The 19,241-nt window shown below is 58.2% G+C and overlaps 4 protein-coding genes and 1 long non-coding RNA gene across 12 annotated transcripts in view; 4 read left to right on the forward strand and 1 right to left on the reverse strand.

Moving 5' to 3' along the window:
• Nucleotides 1-2,632: 2,632 nt before the first annotated feature.
• ZNF580 (zinc finger protein 580) lies at nt 2,633-5,056 on the forward strand. Its single transcript, XM_017546613.1, has 2 exons — nt 2,633-2,918; nt 4,085-5,056. Exon 2 carries the CDS (start codon nt 4,097-4,099, stop codon nt 4,613-4,615), a length of 519 nt encoding a protein of 172 aa, XP_017402102.1. The 5' UTR covers nt 2,633-2,918; nt 4,085-4,096; the 3' UTR covers nt 4,616-5,056.
• Nucleotides 5,057-5,138: 82 nt separating this feature from the next.
• ZNF581 (zinc finger protein 581) lies at nt 5,139-7,205 on the forward strand. Its single transcript, XM_017546612.2, has 2 exons — nt 5,139-5,358; nt 6,145-7,205. The coding sequence occupies exon 2, from the start codon at nt 6,164-6,166 to the stop codon at nt 6,755-6,757; it is 594 nt and encodes a 197-aa protein (XP_017402101.1). The 5' UTR covers nt 5,139-5,358; nt 6,145-6,163; the 3' UTR covers nt 6,758-7,205.
• A 1,329-nt stretch (nt 7,206-8,534) lies between these two features.
• On the forward strand, nt 8,535-14,005 carry CCDC106 (coiled-coil domain containing 106). 7 transcript variants are annotated; one of them, XM_037745005.1, is made up of 7 exons: nt 8,535-8,764; nt 9,215-9,344; nt 10,091-10,222; nt 10,350-10,454; nt 10,551-10,727; nt 12,185-12,397; nt 13,280-14,005. In XM_037745005.1, the coding sequence occupies exons 3-7, from the start codon at nt 10,192-10,194 to the stop codon at nt 13,594-13,596; spliced, it is 843 nt and encodes a 280-aa protein (XP_037600933.1). In that variant the 5' UTR covers nt 8,535-8,764; nt 9,215-9,344; nt 10,091-10,191; the 3' UTR covers nt 13,597-14,005. The 7 variants fall into 7 exon arrangements, with proteins under 7 accessions (XP_037600933.1, XP_017402100.1, XP_037600935.1 ...); XM_017546611.2 differs by lacking the exon at nt 8,535-8,764 and having other exon boundaries at nt 8,851-9,449; nt 10,147-10,222; XM_037745007.1 differs by lacking the exon at nt 8,535-8,764 and having other exon boundaries at nt 8,851-9,344; nt 10,147-10,222.
• Nucleotides 13,973-14,779, reverse strand: LOC119473865. The gene is made up of 2 exons (XR_005203115.1): nt 14,552-14,779; nt 13,973-14,148 (listed from the first exon to the last, which is right to left on the reverse strand). It is a non-coding gene; the product is annotated as an uncharacterized LOC119473865 (long non-coding RNA).
• A 107-nt stretch (nt 14,780-14,886) lies between these two features.
• U2AF2 (U2 small nuclear RNA auxiliary factor 2) overlaps nt 14,887-19,241 on the forward strand; it is an 18,870-nt gene continuing 14,515 nt past the window's right edge. The window contains exon 1 of one of the 2 annotated variants that reach the window (XM_017546598.2): nt 14,887-15,976. In XM_017546598.2, coding sequence (XP_017402087.1) covers nt 15,928-15,976 — 49 coding nt within the window. In that variant the 5' untranslated portion in view covers nt 14,887-15,927. The remainder of the gene's footprint in view (nt 15,977-19,241) is intronic. The other variant, XM_017546599.2, reaches the window with a different exon arrangement.

The following is a 19,241-nucleotide window of genomic DNA, read 5'->3' on the forward strand; positions in this document are numbered from 1 at the left end:
GGGTGACAGAGTGAGACTCCATCTCAAAATAAAAAAAAAAAAAAAAAAAGCCAACAATCGAGAGGGGAGGGAGAGGGTTGGAGGGGGAGACTGTTGCTGCTGTAAGCCGGGGTAAATGGCGGTGGTTTGCTCTGGCGTGGCGGCAGCGACCGTGGGATTACAGGGAAGTGTGTGGCTTGCTTGCAAGGGTCATGTGTACTGACTGTGGGCAGGCAGAAGCAGGTGCTGTCCTGGCCATCCTGTCTGCGGATGTGTGGCTTCAGACCAGTCACACCACCTCTCTGAGCTCTGCTTCCCTCATCTGTAAAATAGGGATCCTCATGGCACTTCCCTTGTAGCTCTGCCCTGAGGATGCTGTGCTTTAGCGATGGCTGTTCCCGAGTGAGGGCTCAATAAATGTTGGTTATCGTTGTCATTATTTTCAGGGATAGCAGTGCAGGTGGGGGTTGTGACCACTATAATGCCACTAGTTATATGGTCTGAAACTCAAAGAGAGAAATTGTGTTAGTTTTGTTGCATCTCTATGAGTGAATACCTGAGGCTGGGTAATTTATAAAGAAAAGAGATTTAGTTGGCTCACAGTTCTACAGGCTGCACAGGACGTGTGGTCCTGGCAGCTGCTTCTGGTGAGGGCTTCAGGAAGCTTACAATCACGGCGGAAGGTAAAGGGGTGGTTGGCATATCACATGGTGGGGGCAAAAGACTGGTGGGAGGTGACAAGCTCTTTTTTTTTTTTTTTTCTTCCCCCCGAGACGGAGTCTCTCTCTCGTCGCCAGCCTGGAGTACAGTGGTATGATCTCGACTTACTGAAACTTCTGTGTCCCAAGTTTAAGCGATTCTCCTGCCTCAGCCTCCTGAGTAGCTGGGACTACAGGCGTGTACCACCACGCCCAGCTAATTTTTATATTTTTATTAGAGATGGGGTTTCAGTATGTTCCCCATAATGGTCATGATCTCTTGACCTCGTGATCTGCCCACCTTGGTTGGCCTCCCAAAGTGCTGGGATTACAGACCAGAGCCACTGTGCCTGGCCAGACATGCTCTTTTAAACAACCAGATCTCATGTGAACTTGGCGAGAACTTACTCATCACCTTGAAGATGGCACCAAGCCATTCATGAAGGATCCGCCTCCATGATCCAAATGCCTCCCACCAAGCCCCATCTCCAACATTGGGGATTAGATTTTTTTTTTTTTTTGAGATGGAGTCTTGCTCTGTTGCCCAGGGTGGAGTGCAGTGGCGCTATCTCGGCTCACTGCAACCTCTGCCTTCTGGGCTCAAGCAATTCTCCTGCCTCAGTCCCAGCCTCCCAAGTAGCTGGGACTACAGGTGTGCACCACCACATCCAGCTAATTTTTGTATTTTTAGTAGAGATGGGGTTTCACCATGTTGGGAAATTATCATGAAACAGAGTCTTATGTCACCCAGGCTGGAGTGTAGTGGCACAATCTTGGCTCACTGCAACCTCCACCTCCTGGGTTTAAGTGATGCTCCTGCCTCAGCCTCCTAAGTAGCTGGGACAGCAGGGCACACAACCACGCCCAGCTAATTTTTGTATTTTTAGTAGAGACAAGAGTTTCATCATGTTGGTCAGGCTGGTCTTGCACTCCTGACCTCAGGTGATCTGCCCGCCTTGGTCTCCAAAAGTGCTGGGGTTACAGGCCTGAGCCACCAGACTGATAATGGGAAATTTAAAATTCAGGTCCTCTGACTCACAAGCCACATTTCAAGAGTGTTAAGAGTCTCACGTGGCTAGTGACTGTCATAGAACTTTCCACAATTGCAGAAGGTTCTGATGGACAGTGCTCTAGGACGTAGCTGTGGCACCCCCAGGGTCCTGGGGCTGGCTGCTACAGTAACTCCCCTTCTGTCCCCCACTCCCAGCTGCACCTGCATATGCTGCTGCTGCCGCCGTCCTGCGAGGCCGAGGCGCCACGTGGCTGGAGGAGGAGCTGCGGGCGCTACTGGCAGCCGGACGTGAGCGGCAGCTGCCCCTAGTGCCGACCGTGTGTGCGGCTCCTAGTGCGGCTGCAGCGGCTCCGCGGTTGCTCTGGACGCCCAAGTCCTTCGTGTGCGCAGCCAGAGCCCAGGCTTCCAACGGTTCTCCGGGGGGGCACTGCCAGCGTTTCCTACCTCCGCCTTCGCTGCGCCTCGGTGTCCCCACGTGACTTCTGGAAACCTCACACTTCCCCACCTGCATATTCAGCAGTCTGGTCCTCTGTGGCCTCAGTTCCCGCATGTGCCTGTGAGAAGCACACACCTTCCCAAACTCTATCTGGCAGTGTCTGGCCTTCTGGGCCTCGGTCTCCCCATTTGCTGGATGGAGAATCAGGCCCGTGCCACATCGGAGCCAGTGAATGGCTGGCCTCTGGACCTCGGTCTCCCCATTTGCTCAGCCGGCAGGAACATCCCTTCTCCCGCCCTCTGCCTCGGTGGGTGGCCACGGCGGATCAGGGAGCTACCACCCAGTGGAAAGAGGACAAACCCTTGTGGGCCTGCGGGCCAAGACTTAACTTTGCTTAGTATCAGTTTATTGGCCGATCTCTGTCAAAGCGGCCGAACTGTTAAGGTCGGGAGGCTTGAGGGGAGCTGGGCCGCCGGGGGCGGGCGTCTTCCGTGGGCCCCCCCGCCTCGGGTCCCCTTCCCGCAGGGCGCTCCACAGAGGCGGGGGGTGGGAGCGCCGGCTCCAGGCGGCGGAACCTCTGCGCGGGGCTCGCGCGCTTCCGGCCGGCGCCTTTTCCCAGGGACGCCGCCGCCCCTCGCACCCCCGCGCCCGCGCCCCCAGTCCCCGCGTCCCCGGCGCCGCCGGCCGGAGCTGCCCGGAAGTCTCGGTTCAGCCGCCGGCGCTCGCCAGGGGAAGCCCGGGGCAGCCCGGGACCTCGGCCCGCTCCTCAGGACCCGAGAGGCCGCCGCACGGGGTACGGGGGCCGAGAAGTGAGGGGAAAAAGAGGGGCCCCAGGGTCGGGGGGGGGCGGTGTAGCGGGTTGGGGGCGAAAACGCCCAGGCGCCGGGGTTCCCAGAAACAAGGGGAGCAGAGCGAAAGAACAGGGATGGGACCATGCTGTGTGTAACGGGGAGAGGGATGGGGCTCCTGGAAGAGGTGAAGAGAAGAATGAGATGCCAGATGTACAGAGAAACGAGGGAAAGGGGGGCTTTGGAGAGGTAGTGTGGGAAGCGGAGTTCCAGGGCCTGGTGCACATAACTGGGTCTGGGAGAAGCCCCCTGATGGGTATAGAAAGAAGTCACGATGTCACCGTCGTCTGTAGGGGCGGGGGAGAAAGGGGGGCTCTTGGGGAGAACGTAGCAGGTAGCCAGGTTGAGGGGACGGGGTATACATAAGGCAGGCCTTTGAGGCATCTTCGGGGTTCTTTATAGATGGATGAGACGATGGGTTCCGTAGTGGGGAGAGGTGGCTAGACTTCGAGGTGCTAAGTGTAGGAGCAGAATGGAGGAGCCCTAGTGAAATGTAGGGAATTGGGTTAGTGGGGCTCTGGGGAGGCACCTAGAAAGGAAGTGAGGGAGGCCACGGAATCTGAAGATGGGGAGGCCCTGCGGCATGTAGCGGGGATGGAGCCCCAGGAGGGCGCGGAGGCTGATGCGGGGCCCGTGGGGGTGGGGTGGGGGGACAGAGGGAGGGGAAGCAACCTGAACTGGGGCTGGGCAACAGAGGAAGAAGAAAACACAGATTAGAGAAATCCCGGAGGTCAGGAGGGCCGGGCTGTGAGACATAAAAGAGGTAAACAGACTGGAGGATTGATTGTCTGCTAGGGTGGATTGAGAGGAGAAAAGGGAAGAAAAATCGGGGGCCACGCCCTCAGACTTGACCTGGGTGCTGAGAGGTGGGCCCTGGAGGAACAGCAGGCGGTGGCACGGTTTTGCCGAGCTCAGTTGGAGGCCCTCTCCGAGGCAGGCTGATGGAACGTGGGAGAGCTGGGCTGGAGTCAAGAGTTTTTATTTTACTGGGGAGGTGGTAAATGGCGCATAAATGGTAACAAGCAGTGATAGTGGGAACGCTTTCCATTTTAGGGAGCTTTTCCTTAAAGGAAGTGGCAATTTTAACTAATCTCCCCTCCGCCGCTCCCAGCTGCCGCTCCAGATGCTGCTGCTGCCGCCGCGGCCACCCCACCCTCGGTCCTCCTCTCCGGAGGCCATGGACCCACCGCCCCCCAAGGCTCCCCCTTTTCCCAAGGCGGAAGGCCCCTCCTCCACGCCTTCCTCGGCGGCGGGGCCCCGACCCCCGCGGCTGGGCCGCCACCTCCTCATCGACGCCAATGGGGTCCCCTACACATACACGGTGCAGCTGGAGGAGGAGCCCCGGGGCCCGCCCCAGCGCGAGGCGCCCCCAGGAGAGCCCGGCCCTCGCAAGGGCTACAGCTGCCCCGAGTGCGCCCGTGTCTTTGCCAGCCCTCTGCGGCTGCAGAGCCACCGCGTGTCGCACTCGGACCTCAAGCCCTTCACGTGCGGCGCCTGCGGCAAGGCCTTCAAGCGCTCCAGCCACCTGTCGCGGCATCGCGCCACGCACCGCGCCCGCGCCGGGCCGCCGCACACCTGCCCTCTCTGCCCACGCCGCTTCCAGGACGCCGCGGAGCTGGCGCAGCACGTGCGCCTCCACTAAGCTCGAGACCCGGCCTGTGCTGCCCTGGCCCTCTCAGGGCCACCAAGTCTGACCCACACAGCGTCACTCACTCCCACACACACTCCCTGGCTCTGCTGAGGTTACTGCCTTACCCCGGGCCTCAGTTTCCCCACCTTCCAAAGGGAGGCGCGTCATTCTTTCCTTATCCCCTTTCTAGCTGTGTGATGTAGACCAAAGTCGTTGCCCCTCCCTGGACCCGGGAACCAGTCGGAACTGGGTTCCGGTCCAGCTGTGCTGTGTGAACTTTTGCAAGTGACGTGACCTTTAAGCCTTGGTTTCCTGCCCTCTGGAGCGGTGAGCCGGTGGCTGTCAGCGGGGAAGAGATGATAAAGAGCACGGGCACGGTCTGGTTCATTTCTGTACCTACCCCCCTTCCGCCCACGCTCCCTACCCTTTGCTCAATAAACATTCCGCACTCCATTTTCAGGGTCTTACTTGCGTGTGCGTGCGCCTTGGGTGCTGGGGGGTGGAGACCGGACCTTCCTTGCTTAGGAACCTTCTTCTGGGTGTGTGTTTCTGGCCGGAGCCGTTTCGCGATGGCCTCGGCGCCCCGCCCCCAACTTCCTTCTCTAGACCCTCTCCTCTCTTCGGCTCCTCTCTCTCGGCCGGCGCCGTCTGCTCCTGGGGCACACCCAGAAGTCCCCTTCCCGCCGCCGCCTGCAACTGCGAGGGTAGCCCGGGGCCACTTGGAGTCGCCCGGACCTGAGAGGCTGCTGCACTGGGTACGGGGGCCGGGAAGAGAGAGGGGGCTGCGAGCGGGCGGCGGGAGGGCCGGGGCCGCGTGGAGGGTACCTGGGCCCGGGCGGAGGTGGGGCAGGCACCGGAGGGGGCTGTTCTGGGGCTTTCAGGAGTCGGGAACTTACATTGAAAGGCCCAGAAGGCGAGAGCTGCGGCCCTGGGGGTGGAAACCTGGAGAGTGCTGGGACCTAGAACGAGCCTGGTGGTGGCCGGGCGAGGACTAGCGAGAACCCGAGGTGGTTGGACGGGGCGGGGGCGGGGGCACAGAGTTCTCCAGGCACGTGCCTGGAGGGGGACCCAGAACCTGGAGGACCTAACTCGCAGCCCCTGTGAGTAGGTTTGGCTTGTATGGAGGGGGCAGGAAAGGCTTGAGTGGAGTATGTAGGATGGGCCAACACGGAGACCCTGTAAGGAGCCAGAAAGAGGGGAGAGAGAGGCCTTGAGGCCTGCGGAGTGGGGCACCCAGTGACCTGGGAGGGCACAAAGGGGAAAGTTAGAGCGAGGTCCAGGTTGTGCAGAGCAGGTCAAGAAGTCCTGTGAGTACAGTGGGTGGTGGTGCACCGAGGCTGGAAAAGGTTTTCCAACGAGGGAGATTGGGAACTTTTCGGGGGGCCACAGAGTCCAGCTGTGAGTGGGACTGGAGAGGAGGGACTGAGGGGCCAGGGGCTGCAGAAGTCCTGGGGCGGGTATAGGGAGAGAAAAGGACGGAGCCTACGGTGCTGAGCTGCCCTCTTCTGTATAACCTTCCTATCCTGTTTCCCATACGCCAGGCCTCAGCCACCCCTCCGGATGCTGGTGCTGCCATCCCGCTGCCCTCAGCCCCTGGCATTTTCCTCCGTTGAGACCATGGAGGGCCCTCCCCGTCGGACATGCCGCTCCCCGGAACCTGGACCTTCCTCCTCCATCGGAGCTCCACAGACTTCATCCCCTCCAAAGCCCAACCACTACCTGCTCATTGACACTCAGGGTGTCCCCTACACTGTGCTGGTGGACGAGGAGTCGAAGAGGGAGCCGGGGGCCAATGGGGCTTCAGGCCAGAAAAAGTGCTACAGCTGCCCAGTGTGCTCCAGGGTCTTCGAGTACATGTCGTACCTTCAGCGACACAGCATCACCCACTCGGAGGTGAAGCCCTTCAAGTGCGACACCTGTGGGAAGGCTTTCAAGCGGGCCAGCCACTTGGCACGGCACATCTCCATTCACCGCGCGGGTGGTGGGCGGCCCCACGGGTGCCCGCTCTGCCCTCGCCGCTTCCGGGATGCGGGTGAGCTGGCCCAGCACAGCCGGGTGCACTCCGGGGAACGCCCGTTCCAGTGTCCACACTGCCCTCGCCGCTTTATGGAGCAGAACACACTGCAGAAACACACGCGGTGGAAGCATCCGTGAGCCGGGTGGCTGGGTGCCCCAGGTACCACAGGACTTTGCAGGGAGCCTGGACTCCTGTCCAGACACCTGGTGAGAGCCTGAGGCTGGCGTTCAGGGCCCTGGACAGACACAGAGCAGCCGCATCTCAAAGGCAGAGCCCTGCCCGAAGGAGGAATCCGTGAGTAGTCTTCAGGTCCTCCGTGTTTTGGAGCTGAGATGGGAATGAACCCCACGCAGAGTGGAGTCCTCTAGCCTAAAGAGATCAGCTATTCCGTGGCAGAGCCTTGACTGGATGGGGGTTGGGAAAGTGGAAATCCTCTGGCCTCATAAAAGATGGCTGGGGTCATCAGGAATCTGTGCCATCTTCCTGTGGCCTGTGCTGCTGTTGGGGAAGGGACCCCCCCATTCTGCCTTACACCCCCAACCAGGCCTGAGACTGATCAAACAATAAACACATTTCCCACTCTGAGCACTTGAGGTTTGTTTCTAGAGACGGCATCTCAGACCCTCTTTTGTGGCCGCCTAGCAGGGAGACAGCTCGCCTGGCTGGGGAATAGGAAGGTTGGCGTACTCTGGGGTTAACCCTGCCTCAGCTCTTGAAGACCTGTGTCATCTGGAAAGAATATTTTTAAACTTAAATTTTAAAACTAACAGATTTTATATGGCAATGGAGTACACAGATACACAAAATATATGTGAAACAAGTTTGTTTTTTTTTTTGAGATGGAGTCTCGCTCTGTTGCCCAGGCTGGAGTGCAGTGGCACAATTTCGGCTCACTGCAACCTCCACCTCCCGGGTTCGAGCAGTTCTTCTGTCTCAGCCTCTCAGGTAGCTGGGATTACAGTAGAGACAGGGTTTTACCATATTAGCCATGCTGGTCTTGGAGCTCCTGACCTTGTGATCTGCCTGCCTCAGCCTCCCAAAGTGCTGGGATTACAGGCCTTTTTTTTTAATTTTTTTTTTTTTTTTTTAAGTGTTTGCTCTGGAGTGAGTGCAATGGCATGGTCTCAGCTCACTGCAAACTGCACCTCCTGGGTTCAAGTGATTCTCCTACCTCAGTTTCCCAGGTAGCTGGGATTACAAGTGTGGATCACCATGCCCGGCTAATTTTGCACTTTTAGCAAAGATGGGGTTTCACCATGTTAGCCAGATGGGCCTTGAACTCCTGACGTTGGGTGATTCACACGCCTCCGTCTCCCAAAGTGCTGAATTACAGGTGTGAGCCACGGCACTGGGCCTCAAGACAAACATTTCTTTACCATAGTTAGCTTTAGTATGTGCAGATTTTTTTTAATCAAGCATTATTATTTTTTGAGACAGAGTCTTGCTCTGTCACCCAGGCTGGAGTGCAGTGGTGCCATCTTGGCCCGCTGCAACCTCTGCCTCACGGGTGAAGGCAGTTCTCTTGCCTCAGCCTCCTGAGTAGCTGGGATTATGGGTGTGTGCCACCACATCCGGCTAATTATTTTTTTAAACTGCTGATTCCATCCTATTTTGAATTCTCCACCCATGATCTTGTACTTTGGAAAAGACCAATCTAGAGCAGGTGGCTCGTCCAGGAATTTTTGGACCAGGCTGCAGTTTATCTGTAAAGGGAGGGGAAGATCATGGTCACAGCTTTGCAAGGGGGTGCAGACATTTAGATTATCGAGTTAAGACCTTGCTTTCATAAGGGCTGGCCGGATGCTTCTGGTGAACAGGAGAGGCAGGTGGAGCTGAGCCTGAAGCTTAATAACCATCTGTTTATTAGCTCACTTTCCTTGCCTGTTTTGTGCCAGGCACTGTGCTAGGCCTTGTTTGTTCTTCCGACCACTTCCTTGGGAGGAAGAACAAATCTCCCGTTCGAACTCCCCGAAGTGGGAAAGAGCCTCACAGAGGCTGCGATCACACCCCATCATCCGACTTCAATACTAGCAGCACCCCTCTCTTCAGCGCTGACTATGGCCAGCTGCTGGGCTGAGCTTCTGCCTGTCACAGCACCGCATCCTGGCAAGAAATTTAGGGCTTGTAATGTCCCCATTTTACAGGTGAGTTAACAGGCTGGGGAGGGGCAGGAACAGTCAGGACTGGAATGTAGCTCTGCTCCAAAGCCAGCTCTTAATTACCAACATGGGGGTGGGGGTGGGGGTGGCGTGCTCCTGGCCCTCGTTTTCCGGTAGAGGGGTAACTTCCCCCATTTTGGCCCCCACATCCCTGGGAACCTTGGAGTCTGGCTGTGGGAGGCGGGGGCTCTGTGGGGGTCCGCGCTGGCTAGTTCCAGAGGAATCGTTAAAAGTAGATTCTTTCGCTCCAACTCTCCTGCCTTCTCTCGGGCCCACTGGGCACAGCGCCACCGAACGCGGGGACCCCCGGAGACTCGCCAGCTCTCCTGGATGGGAATTTCGTGACGTTCCCTGCCTGAGCTTTGGGGAGGGCGGGGGAGTGCTGTAAGGGACCATCGCACAAGTGCATCCCCCTGCTTCTGCCGCAAACGACAGGCCTCACCTGGACCCAGGGACTCTCGAACGAGAAGCGCAGGCCTAGCCCGACGGGGCGAGTCCCCCCGTCCCTGTCCGTTCCATCGCTCAGTTCCACGACTCGCTACCCTGCAGCCCCCCCTGTTCGTGGGTGAGTGCGCGCTTCCCTCGGCTCCCCGTGTCACTTTGCAGACGCTCCCCGGCGCCGGGCATGGGCGCCGCCGCCGTCGGTCCCCGAGCCGGATTCCGCGCGCGGGTGGGTGAGCTTGGGGGGCCCCGGACCCCAGGCATCCACGGTCGGGGGATGGTGGCCGCGTTTGCAACCCTGGCCTGGTTCATGCCCCCGCTGGGATCTTTCCACGACTGCTCCCCCTCCCACTCGCGGGACAAAGGGCGGGGGCGGGAGGGGGCGCATCCCCACGCGTGACCTTTCCCCGTACTGCGCACGCGCCCAGCCCCCACCGCCGGGAGGGTTCGTCCGCCCACGCGAGTGCGGGGGAGGGATATGGGGCCCCGGGGGTAGGGGAGGCGGAGCGCACGGGCCGGACCTCCCTCTATCTTGGGAAGTTGGGGCAGTTTTCCCTTGCACCTGCCTCTTGCTTAGGCCCGGAGGTGGCCCGCGATGAGCCAGGGTTCTTGCCCTGCAGGCCATGTGTCCCTGCTCAGGTGACCCCTTGGGGCACCCAGCAATTTAGGGCTTCAGCTTCCTCTTCCTTCCATGGCTGGGAGCCCACGTCCCCAGCTCACTTCTTCCCCAGGACCTAGGCGGCTGGGCCTCCTGCCCGTCTCTGGGAGCCCAGGAGTTTGAACCTGGGCGTGTTTGGCCTCAGTGCTGGGGTCCGGGCTCCCTCCTCCCTCAGACCAGGGTTCCCTCCTCTCTCATCTCACCTCCCCCAGGATGGACCCTCGAGTCCGTCCGCGTCCCTCCATTTGTGGCTGCTGTTTCTGTCCAGTGCCTCTGAGGCGCTCGGCTGCTGGGGTCCGCAGGAAGCCACGCCATGAATGACCGGACCAGCCGGAGGCGGACAAGTGAGGAAGCTGGGTCCCCTTCCCTACCCTGGGTCCCAGTGCGGTTGGCTCCAGGCTGCCGTGGTTGGGGGGTGGGCTGAGGGGCTTGGGGACTTCTCTGGGGTGACCCAGGGCCTCTCCTCTCCAGTGAAGGACGATGAGGCTTTCGAGATCTCCATCCCCTTCGACGAGGCGCCCCACCTAGACTCACAGATCTTTTACAGTCTGAGCCCCTCTCGGGGAAACTTCGAGGGTGAGCTGAGGGGGCGAGGAGGGATTGGAGCCAGCTGGGAAGCCAGGCCCTGAGTCCCAAGGTGTGACCTGGGCCCCACCCTTGCTGTGTCCCTAGAGCCCCCTGAGGACACGTCCCCTACCCTGGCCCTGATGAACAGTGTCAAGGCCCAGCTGCACATGGCCCTGGAGAGGAACTCCTGGCTGCAGAAGCGCATTGAGGACCTGGAGGAAGAGAGGGACTTCCTGCGCTGCCAGCTGGACAAGTTCATCTCTTCTGCTCGGATGGATGCAGGTGTGTTTGTGGGGCACACTGGGCCCATCACCTCCCTGTCCCGCTCCTGGGCACCCGCTCACCCAGGCTCCAGGCTCCACTGTTTGACTGGCTGTGTGGGACCTGCCATGTTGGCCATCTCTGCTAGCTCCCTGCCTGTTTCTGGGCCTCAAGCCCAGCTTCCTTCTTGCTTGGCCTCCAAGGCCTCATCCCCACGAACTATCTCCTGGGGCCCCTCCTGCCTTCTCAGGCAGCTCCCCGAATTCCATCAGCCTCAAGTGCCCTGCCATGTTTCCCAGCCCTGGGTGCTTTTAGGGACTCTGGGACCTGAGAGCTTCTCTCTTCCTGACTCCTAGGGGAATGTTCCTTCTTCTCTTTGGCTGAGAGGCCCATCCTAGTCCTCTGGGTGTCCTCGGGGGTCCCCGCGTCTCTTCCCAGGCCTGTCTTCTCTGAGATCCAGGAGTCCAGCCATCTAGCCTCTTCTGTCCCCTCCCCTGTGTGACACCAGGGGCTGTCTTCCCACCCACTGTGTCCCATCCTTGGTTAATGAGCCCTCCTTCCCCATCAAAGAAATTAAGTCCCTTAGTGGGGCTCTTCGGGTGGGGACCTCAGCATGTGTTGTCCCCCAGACCCTGCCCCAGGTTCCCAGGTAGTCCTCACCCATGTCCCTTCCTCTAATTCATGGCCAGAAGCAGCCCACCGCCCCAGCCAGCTCACAGCTAGCATCTTCTCTTGACCACTGGGACCCTGTGCCCTGCTTCATACATTCGGAAGCCCAGCCCCACCCTTTTCTCCAGATGGTCAGGTCCTTTGCCCCAGACCCTTAGCCCATGTCCCAGAGAACCCACACTCTACCTTACCTACCCTCAGCTCCGCCTTGGTAGCTCCCTGGCTGGGAAGACCCCTCAAAAGTTCCCACATCTCTCTGTGAATTTAACCATTTCCCCCAAAAGCTTGGGCTAGGGGCCTGTGGAATCTGACATTCCCTGTGCTCTGGAGCAAACTGCCTGCCACTGTCTCCTTCCGCTGAGGGGTCCATCCTGGGTTTCTGACTCCTTTGCACAGACGGTTGGGCCCTGCGACCCCAGCACTTTCCCAGTGGGGACCCTTGCACCAGACCCCTCCCCTAACCCACCTTCTAGAGGACCTTGTATCTGGGTAGAGGTGGGAACCAGCCTGCTGGACCCAGGGCCCCTGATTTCTCTCAGGGTGTGAACCCCCTGACTCCAGCCAAGGCCTTGCCTGCCTCCTGGGCTTCCAGATCCAGTCCCTCCTCCATGGGAAGCACACACAGTCACAGGGGTCCTGAGGCCCTTGGTTCTGGGTGCTTCCCCAAGACCTGTGACCAACCCACGCCTCTGAGAGAATGCTCCACCTGTGACCACCTGATCCAGTTTTGGGGACTGCAGCCTCTGTCAGTCCCGGGACCTGTGATGGGGTTTCTGGTCTGGTAGCTCATTGTGTGTCTCTCTCTCCAGAGGACCACTGCCGGGTGAAGCCTGGGCCACGGCGGATTGAGGGGGACAGCCGGGGCGGAGCTGGGTGCGAAGCCTCAGACCCCGAATCAGCAGCCTCTTCCCTTAGCGGAGCGTCGGAAGAAGGCAGTGCCAGCGAGAAGAGGCGGCAGAAGCAGAAGGGAGGTGCCAGTCGGAGGCGCTTTGGGAAGCCCAAGGCCCGGGAGAGGCAGCGGGGTGAGTGGGGTGCATGGGGTGGGCGCTGAGGTCTTGGGCTGCTGAATTGCTGTGTGACCTTCCCAGAGGCCCTCCTTTCTCCCCAAACCCCTACACCTTGCTGGAGAAAGACCCACCAGGTTTTTTCTCTCTCCCCTTCACGTGTGGTCCTCAGTTTATTTATTTATTTTTTTGAGAGGGAGTCTCGCTTTGTTGCTAAGGCTGGAGTGCAGTGGTGTGATCTTGGCTCACTGCAACCTCTGCCTCCCAGGTTCAAGTGATTCTCCTGCTTCAGCCTCCCAAGTAGCTGGGACTACAGAGGTGCGTCATGGTGCCCGGCGAATTTTTGTATTTTTGGTAGAGACAGGGTTTGACCATGTTGGCCAGGCTGCTCTTGAACTCCTAACCTCAAGTGATCCGCCTGCCTCGGTTTCCCAAAGTGGTGGGATTACAGGCGTGAGCCACACTACGGGGCCTGCCCTGGGTTTACTTTCTTTAAGTTTTGGTCCACCTTCGCATACCTTGGGCACCTCTTTAACCATCAGTGAGAAAGAGGCCTGCTGGAGGACCTGTCTCACGGGGAGCGTGAGGCTTAAGTTGAATTCACCTGAGGCAGGGAGCAGAGGGTGAGGGCGCCGCCCGGGCCTGGGACCCTGTCGGTTTAACTCAGTCTCGCGACTCATTTTCTCTCCTCACCCTCCTCCCTGGGCCTGCCTCTTCCCACTTTCCACTGGTCCAAACTCTGGATGCACTTTTCCCCTCCTCTCTTCGGCCTCCTGTTCTACACCGGCCCATGCCTCTACCGCCGGGATCCTTCCTTCCCATGGCCGTTTCCCTTTCCGTGTCCGCCCCCTGTGCTTTGCCCCCTGCCCCTCACTTCCGTGTCCCCGCCTCCCCCCGCAGTGAAGGACGCTGATGGGGTTCTCTGCCGGTACAAGAAGATCCTGGGCACCTTCCAGAAGCTCAAGAGCATGTCGCGGGCCTTCGAGCACCACCGCGTGGACAGGAACACCGTGGCGCTGACCACGCCCATCGCCGAGCTGCTCATCGTGGCCCCCGAGAAGCTGGCTGAGGTGGGCGAGTTCGACCCCTCCAAGGAGCGCCTGCTCGAGTACTCCCGCCGCTGCTTCCTGGCCCTGGACGACGAGACTCTCAAGAAGGTGCAGGCGCTCAAGAAGAGCAAGCTGCTGCTGCCCATCACCTACCGCTTCAAGCGGTGATCGCGCCGCGTCTCCGCGCCCCGGCCCGGGCCTCCCTCCCCCGTGGACCCGGCCCTCCCCAAGCCCCCGGTGGATGACCCGCCCCTCTCCCCGCCGCGCCCTATCCCTCCTCCTCGCTCCCTGGGTTGAAGGCTCCCTTAGCCGGGTCCCTCTCCCGAACGCCGGCGCACCCCTTTCTGCTGGGGCTGCCCAGCCCTGCCCTCGCCGGGCGCCTTCCTCCTGCAGAACCAGGCAGGCGGGTGCCGCCCCGTCTCGGGTGGGGGACTATACAGACCCCGTCTCTGCTCCCTGCCCCGCTGCCCCGCGGAGGAGCTGCCCACCCGATTCCCGGACGGACCTCCCAACTCCGCGCGACAGAGAATTACTCAGAGACTTTAAATTAAAAAAAGACGTGAAAATTTGGAATAAACTGGGCTCCAGCCTCTTCCTAGGAGGGGGATGTGCCTGGGAGGGGATGGCCATCGCCCTGAAGACAATGACTGGGTTGCGGGGGCATCCAGCGTGGTGGGCGGTCAGGCGGGAGGCCGGGGAAGACGGGGTGTAATTAGCCCCCTGGAGGCAGAGATGGAGAAAGAAGCTGTGCCCCAGAAAACTTTGAGGCAGTGCTCGGGAAAAGCAGCGCGGACACAGCTGGGCATGGCGGCTCATGCCTGTAATCCCAGCACTTCGGGAGGTCGAGGCGAGCGGATCACCTGAGGTCAGGAGTTCAAGACCAGCCTGACCAACATGGAAAAACCCCGTCTCTACTAAAAACACAAAAATTAGCCGGGTGTGGTGTCGCAAGTCTGTAATCCCAGGTACTCAGGAGGCTAAGGCACGGGAATCGCTTGAACCCGGGAGGCGGAGGTTGCGTTTCGCCGAGATCGCGCCGTTGCACTCCAGCCTGGGCGACAACAGCGAAATTCCGTCTCACACACACACACACATGCAGCATGGATACTATCCGCTGAGCTACCCGGACCAGATCGCGGCGGGACTCGATGACCTTTAGCGCTGGAGGCCACCTGGGGGCCAGGCGAAGCCTGGAGGATACTTCCGTTGGGCCGCCAGGGGGCAGTAATGTGAGATTATCCATCTCCAGGAAGTAATGCGCGATCATCGGTCCCCTGCGCCTGCGCGGAGGGCGGGGCCGGAGCGCGTTGATGCGGTTGCCAAGACAACCAAGAGGGCGGCCGGATTTAACGGTTGGGGATTAAGCACTTTCACTCTAGGAAAGGAAAGTCTCGCACACGCGCAATGGGGAGTCTGGAATCTGTTCCCCGCAACGCCCTCCACCCGAGCAGTGGGAGAGCACGCCGCAGAACGACTCACGCAGGCGCAGAAGCCCGTTTCCCCCCACCCGCCGCTTCCACCCTGCGCAGGCGCAAAAAGCCGCGCTGGCAACCTCCGCAGCGGTCGCGCGCACCCTTTACTCCTCTGGCTGCTTTTGTCTCGCGCAACCTTCTCAGGCCCTCCGCGAGGCCAGCTCTTTTTTTCTTTCACTTTCCCCACTCGGAGAGGCAGGTGCCGAGAACCCTGACCTCGCACCCTCCTCCGTATCTCTTTCCCTGACCCTCCTCGCCTCTATCCTCCCTCCCTTTTCCGTTCCCGAAGCCGGAAGGAGCCGAGGCACCAACGGAAAAAGCCGAAGCTGTCCCCCGAGAGTGAGGCCTTCACGAAGCGGTGGCGGAAGGAGCCGAAGTTGTCTGACTGGAGGAGTGAGCGAGTGGCATCCCCGGAAAGAGCCGAAACTTGGAATTGAGCTTAATCCCAGAAGGGGATTAATCCCAAGGGCGAGCTCCGGAAAGAGCCGAAGGGCCGGACCGTTACGATTCTCGAAAGTGGCCGATTGCTTGGACAGAGAGGAGCCGAGCAAGTCCGTGGAAGAAGCCAAAGACTGAGACGGATTGAATTGTTGGAAGAAGCCAAACTCTCAGAGGGGGCTGGGCGCGGCGGAACACGAGGACACACGGAAACCTCCGAACGTTGAGGAGCTAATCTCCGAAAAGTTACGGAAACCTAGGAAGTCGGCGAAAACCTAGCTTCGGGCATTTTCGGAAGGAGCCGAAGCTGCCGCCTGCCACTCCTTCGTCCAGTGTCCGAAAATAGCCGACTCGTTTCGGAGCCAGGCTCGGGGGGAGGGGTAAACTCGCGGGCGGGCGGGCGGGCGGGCGAGGGGGCGGAGCCCGGGCGGGGTGGGGCGGGCTGCCGGAGGCTTGATTAGGTAGGAGGTGGCGAAGCGCCGGCGGCGGCCGGAAGTAGCCGAGGCCAGCGGCGGAAGTAGCCGAAGCGGCCGGAGCGGGCGGCAAGGCAAGGCGAGAGCTGCACAGGGCCCTACGCGGCCGCCTCAGCATGTCGGACTTCGACGAGTTCGAGCGGCAGCTCAACGAGAATAAACAAGGTGAGGGCGCCGGGGTCGCGGGGCTGAAGTGTGGGCGGCTGTTCGCGTCGCTGTTTGTCCCCCGCCATTTTCTCCCTCTCTTCCCCCCCACCTCTGACGGCTGCGCGGCGCCCCCCCACCCCGGTTCCGTGGCGCGCGCCTCGTTCACGTGACGTTCTCGGCGTTCTGCCGCGCGCACCGTGAGGCGAAGGGGGCGGCGGGGCGCGGGCCCGTGACGCATGCGTGCGGCTGCTGTCCCCGCGCCCCACGTGGTCTTGGCGGAGGTGGCGCGGGGAACGCGGTGCGAGCGCGCCAGGTGGCTCGACATGAACTTTTGTTTTTTAAGATCTTTTTATTTTATCTTAAAAGGAGATTATATTAGGCCCCGTAATCCCATCATTTTCTCCCGCTGCCTTGGCACTTCCGCTTCCGGTCTGGCCCACGGCCTCGTCTCCACGCCCCCTTTGTTTCCAAAATGGCGGTTGTGAGAACCGGGGGGGTGCCCCTTTTCCCTCGTTCACGTGGATGAGGACAGAGCGGTTTCGGGGGACGCTTAGAGGCCCCGGGCCCCTCTCGTACCCCTTTTCCTTTTTGTTGATTTGCTTTGACCTCTCCGGCCAGCTTGTTTCTGCCCCAGCTGCTGGTCGTGGGGCGCCTTATATTAACGAGTTGGCCTCATATTTCCTCGTATTCTCTTGTAAAAGAGGAGAAGTGTCTGCGTTCTTTGAGTGTCGACACGCATGCATGCTGCATACGCGGGGCTTTTAGCGGTCCCGAGAGTCGCGATACGGAGTGTTTGAGATAAACCCCAAATTATGTGCAATCCCAAACTCAGGGCCCCTATACTCAGTCTCAAATCCCAATATAGAGAAGAAAACGGAGGTTCTGAGGAAAGGAGGATCTGGCCCACCGTGCTAAACTTTCCACTTACGGGGAAGGTGGGAGGCAGTTTCCCTTCAGGGTACGGAGAATTGTGATGCGTTGGAACAAAGCGATGGGTCCTACTGATTTTAGGGATTCTTAGAATATTCGAAGTGGGAGAGTTGTTAGACGTTTTAAAAATCTTCCATGTTTCAGTTAGAGTGAAGAAATAGAGGACCAAGGAAGGTTGGGGACTTGTTTTCTTGTGAGGCTTCAGCTGCCCGTGTTCCTAGCGTTCGTAGCGGGTTCAGAGGACGAAATGAGGGTTAAGGAATTTTCCTTTGAACCCGGGCTAGAGTTGGATAGGGGCTGGATTAGGAAACAGTGCCCTGGGGAAGAAATAACGTTTACTGAGTGTCTGACTCTGTCTTCAGTGATGGACTGCTCAATAGCATAGGCCTTGGAGTTGAACACACTAGGGGTTTAGATATCCGTTGCATTGTTTAGTAGCTACTTTTAATATGTTTGCGTCTTCGTTTTTTTTCCCCCATTTGTAGACTGATTATTGTTATTCCCTTGTCAGTAGACTTTGAGAATATTAATAAGGATTATAGTAATGATAGATGTAGTTAAACTGAGCGCTGTGTGCCGGGCTCTTTGCTAAACTCTTAGCATGATTGTACTAAGTGGATCCTTGTAACAACTCTCCCTGTAAGGCCAAAATGATTTCCACTTCTACTGGGGAGGAAACTGAGGGCTCAGAAAAGTTAAAAGCTTTCTCAGGTCTCAGCTGGTCAGAGGCAGAGCTGAGATTAAATGGGGTAACATGTAAAGTGTGTGGCATGTGGCTTGGCTTACACCAGGTGTCCAGTAAACAATACTTGCGATTGTAAAATTGCATGCGTAGAGAGGAAAGTCTTCCACTTACATAGAGACGGTTTCAGAGTAGGGCAAGGGCAGGAAAAGGTACTTTCCCCACGTCATTCTGCCACACAACACCTGGGTGGAGTAGATGTGACCCCTCGTTTAAAGAAGAGAAAACCAAATCTTAACGGTTTAAGTTGCTTTTGCATGGTTTTATGTTGTTGGTAAGTGAAAAAACAGGTACTGGTTCTGAGCTCTGGCTGGCTGCAAAGCCAAGTTTCACTATGCTGGACCACCAAGTGGAGCTGATTGGTCCGTTTTTTGAGGCCCTTAGATGGCACGGTACTGGTTCTCCTGTGGTTTCTCCTCTGATGCTTGTAGGCCAGTGTCTGGACCTGGCGTGGTTCCTAGGTTGGCAGAGCTGCTCCCATAAGATGGCCAGAATACAATGTTTTCAGCAAACGAAGGTCCCTTTCTGTTTTTTTACCTGTCTAGCATCAGTGTGTAGGAGGGGGTTCTTGCCATAGGGGAAGCTCTGCCCACGCACGTGTCACTCTGGCTGTGGGTCTTTGTCTCTTCGGAGGACCGGCCAGCTTCTGTACCTGCCCGCTTCTGCTTCAGACCCTTCCTCTGCTCCCTGTGTCTACAGGGAGTTTTCTTGTCTATGTCCCAGGCACCCAGCAGGCGTCACTGCTTTCTCTGCGTGTGTTCCTTTCTGCCTGCTTGCCTGTTTCAGAGCCTTAGCAGCAGGAAGGGCTCCTGGGGCTCACAGCCTGTCCATCTTTCAAGTGTGGAGCCAGCGCTGTGCCTGGTGCCATGCCTTTGTGCTTACCTGGCTGCTCTTCACTGCTGGCCTGTCCTGCTGATTGTTCCCCCCAGTTTCTGTCTTTGATTTTGGGGTTTTGGGCCATCAAGCCGACAATTACATTGTCGTTAGAGGTGCTAGCTAGAGCCTGATCCAAATTCAGGAGCATGGCCTCATGCTTAACTCGCTGGCTTTACAGGGTTTAAATTCCGGCTTCACCATTTCCTAGCTGTTTGGCCTTGGGCAAGTTGTGGCCTCTCTGTACCTCAGTTTCCTTATCCATTATGTCAGCCCCCAGCAGTGTTTTTCTGAAGCAGTAGTAAGGATTAAGTACAAACAGAACTATTTAATACAGATTCCGGTTGTAAGAAGCATCACATGTGTTACTGGTTTTCTTCCCCCCTTTGGGTGCATATTTTTCTGAGTGTTGGTGGTTTTGGAATTGTGATGCTTTTCCAAACATTCATCTTGCGTCAAAAAAACCTAAGACAAAACACTATGGGTGAGACTGAAGTTTAACATCCTCCCTCAGTGCTTTTTCCCCCTCTTGCCCCAGGGATCATCACTCTAGGTGATGCTTGTTAACATGTATGAACACCTTAACATGTGCATCTTGTGTGTGTGTGTTTCATGGATGGTCGAGAAATCTGGGTGTCTTTGAATTAAGGAAATTGTAGGTGGTCCTCATGAACACCCCCAGCTTGTGGTTTATCCTCCATCTTTTTTTTTTTTTTTTTTTTTTTTTTTTTTTTTTTT

This window comes from Cebus imitator, unplaced genomic scaffold (assembly GCF_001604975.1).
Source record: "Cebus imitator isolate Cc_AM_T3 unplaced genomic scaffold, Cebus_imitator-1.0 Scaffold190, whole genome shotgun sequence".
NCBI classification, from domain to species: Eukaryota; Metazoa; Chordata; class Mammalia; order Primates; family Cebidae; genus Cebus; species Cebus imitator.

Excerpts from the sequence above, each read along its gene's own strand:
- CCDC106 (XM_037745005.1), top strand. The coding sequence starts at position 10,192 with ATGAATGACCGGACCAGCCGGAGGCGGACAA. Across the intron at positions 10,455-10,550 it reads CTCTCGGGGAAACTTCGAGG|AGCCCCCTGAGGACACGTCC; the intron begins GTGAGCTGAGGG and ends CTGTGTCCCTAG. Across the intron at positions 10,728-12,184 it reads TTCTGCTCGGATGGATGCAG|AGGACCACTGCCGGGTGAAG; the intron begins GTGTGTTTGTGG and ends CTCTCTCTCCAG.
- ZNF581 (XM_017546612.2), top strand. The coding sequence starts at position 6,164 with ATGCTGGTGCTGCCATCCCGCTGCCCTCAGCCCCTGGCATTTTCCTCC.
- ZNF580 (XM_017546613.1), top strand. The coding sequence starts at position 4,097 with ATGCTGCTGCTGCCGCCGCGGCCACCCCACCCTCGGTCCTCCTCTCCG.